The sequence below is a fragment of the Grammomys surdaster genome, unplaced genomic scaffold (assembly GCF_004785775.1).
Source record: "Grammomys surdaster isolate TR1022 unplaced genomic scaffold, NIH_TR_1.0 124903, whole genome shotgun sequence".
Taxonomy (NCBI): domain Eukaryota; kingdom Metazoa; phylum Chordata; class Mammalia; order Rodentia; family Muridae; genus Grammomys; species Grammomys surdaster.
The window spans coordinates 450,872-453,658 of record NW_021619838.1 but is presented as its reverse complement, the minus strand read 5'-3'; the positions used below and the strand labels follow the sequence as shown (position 1 = coordinate 453,658).

Sequence of the window (2,787 nt, the reverse complement as noted above, 5' to 3'; positions counted from 1 at the left end):
TTGATACCTGACCCCAAATGCAAGCTGAGTGCTAGGAGCTGTAGAGATGGCTCTGGGTCCTTTAGAAGACCACTGGCTACTCTTTCAGAGGACCCAGGTTCAAGTCCTAGAACCCACATTGCAGCTCACACCTGTTTGTAACTCCAGTTCCAGGGCTTGTGACACCCTCACATAGACACACATGCAGGCAAAACATCAGTGCACATAAAATAAAGATAAATTATATACTAACAGCAACAACACGCTGACCCTGCACTTACACGGAATCACTGATCCCAGATCCTGTCTCAAACCTGATCGGGTAATAGTTTGATCATGGACCCAACTGATCTTTGTCCTGGACAAGGTCATGGCTGACCTTGAAGGACTCAGCTGACCCCACAAGATGAGCCACGAAGTCTGGTTGCTACTTAGCCACTGGAGTTTCTAGAATTATGCATGGTTTGAGGGGCAAAGCTGGCTGCTGACCACGGAGGGGGTGAAGGACAAACGCTTTCCTTAGAGGGACACCTTTTCTCCCTCTTCTGAGGGACCCGGTTGCCATCTCCTGGCGACTTCGAGCACTGCGCTCAGAGCCCCAAGGCAGCCATTCGAGTCATCATCCACTTCTTGGGGATCAAGGGAAGAGAACTGTGAGGTTCTTGGCACCGAGAGACCTCTGAGGTGTCAGACCCAAGCACAAAGTTGTTTCTCCTCGTCCGGGCGGTCGTCGGCCAGATCTTCGCTACTCCTGAGCGTGCGGCGCGGGTCGGGGGTCCTCGCGGGGGTAGGCAGTACAGGGCGTAGTCGCCGGACCAGGAGGGAGCGGGCGGCAGAGGCGAGCACAAGAAGTGGCGGCAAGGAGAGGAATCCAAACACAATGAGCGCCGCCGAGCCGCGGTCTGAGAGCAGCGCTCGGCATCGTGGACCCGGAGCTGGGTGAACCTGTGGACAGTAGAGACGTGCGGTCAGACAGGGAAGCACTAGAGTAGAGTAGTGGTGTGGGAGGACCTGGGCCTGAGGCCTGGAGAACCTAGCTGGGCTCAGGCAGAGTCCAGAAAAAAAAAAGGGTAGGGCTGAAAAGCCTGGAGGTGGAGCCTGGATGGAAATGTGAGAACAGAACCAAGAGAGTTGGTGGTTGCCCAAGGCCAGAGAACCTCCCTGGCTCTCCCAACCCAGTTTTCCTGTCCCCATATGTGCTTCCTTCCATGGCCCTTACCTGTGTTGACAGCTGATATTGAGCTCCATCTGTACTGTCACCAGCTAGCATCATTTCTTTCCATACGTTTCAGAAAGGGATATAGGGACCATCTATGTATAGATCAAGCCATAGTTGGGGGAAGCCTAGCCAAGGTCAATAGGGTTCGGGGAAGGGCTGTGGGTATGAGTGTGTGGGTATGAGGCGTGGAGAGGCACTGAGGTCAGGTGAGTCTTTTCCTATCTCCACATCAACCTCGACGAAGAGGCTCTGGTGCCTTCTGGTACAAAGCTAAGAGGCCTGGGGTGGGGGTGGGAGACAAGACAGCTGTTCCCTGAGTAACAAAGAGCCTTTCTTTCTTTGGCTGCAGCTGGTAGGAGTGTTGGCAAAAGAGAAGGATGCATATGTCTCTGGTTACAAAGGGGCTGGGCTAGAAGTGGGTAGATTCACCTTCAATCCCAAGGACTTGAACCTCCCCGGAACTCTCACTCCCCGGGGACTAACCAATGGATGCTGCTCACCCTTGAGTGGCACAGGAATCCCAGGTAGACAATGGCAGCTGCTGGCAGCAACACCAGTAGGAAGACTGTCCCAGGTAACAGCAGATGGAGCAGGAACCCAAGAAGGGCCTGGCCGGACAACACCAGGGTCCTGAGGCCTCGGTTGGCCAGGATAGGTGCCGGGACTGAGGTGTGGTAATCAGCAGACGTTCTTCGGGGTAGCATGGGTGCTGTGTCTGAGGTAACGCCTTCATCCTCTTCTGTCTCCCTTTCCTGTTCACTCATGTCCTGCTGCAGGCCTTGAAGGATGTTTCCCCCAAGATCACAGAGGTAGGCAGTAGGACTAGCCCCCAACTACCCTAGGCCCAGACTAGAGATCCTTTCACCCTCCCCAGATTCAGTTCACAGCCATCAGATAATAGATGATGTCCAGTTTAGTCTAGCATTGACTATCAGTCTCCAGGGCTACACCTCTGCCACAGTTTTCCCCACTACCTTGTTGGGCCTCTTTGCCAAGCAAAGGCAGGCAGCTCCTATGTGCTCTGGTCAGGTCTTACAGAGCTCTTCCCATCTGAGCACTGGGGCCCTCCTTCCTCTCAGCTCACCCTTTCTCATCTTCCAGTTCTCCCAAACAATGGCTTCATTTCACAGATCTTGGCTATGACAGAAGCCCTGTCAATAGCTGCTATTTAGGAGCAAACTATCAACTCATTTCCCAGCCCTATGCCCTGTACTTCCCCTTAGCTGACACCAGGTGACTTCATGTTGTGGAGTGATTCACAGGATGACAGGGTTGTGCAGTTAGTGCTTACCCACCTCCAGGGGATCTGATGTACTTTTGTCTCTGAGGGTAGTCACATTGAAGTGCACACACACACACACGATTTATTTATGTGCATCTGTGTGAATGTATAAGTCATGTGTAAGTGGGGCCCTAAATGCTAGGGCCCCATTTTTATGGGCTGAATTTAACCTTAGTTCTCAAAGGCCCCCACCTGCTAATATCATCAACAAATACTTTTGGAAAATAAGTTTTTCAGGATAAAAGTAAATTAAAAAGTTAATTAATACAAAAGGGAAAGAAAAGACGTTTTAAATGTGAACTGTGGG

At 52.0% G+C, this 2,787-nt stretch overlaps 1 protein-coding gene across 1 annotated transcript; it reads right to left on the bottom strand.

Annotated features, from left to right (window-relative positions):
- Window positions 1-666: 666 nt before the first annotated feature.
- Tmem88b (transmembrane protein 88B) lies at window positions 667-1,962 on the bottom strand. Its single transcript, XM_028784841.1, has 2 exons — window positions 1,699-1,962; window positions 667-924 (listed from the first exon to the last, which is right to left on the bottom strand). The coding sequence occupies exons 1-2, from the start codon at window positions 1,960-1,962 to the stop codon at window positions 667-669; spliced, it is 522 nt and encodes a 173-aa protein (XP_028640674.1).
- Window positions 1,963-2,787: the final 825 nt, after the last annotated feature.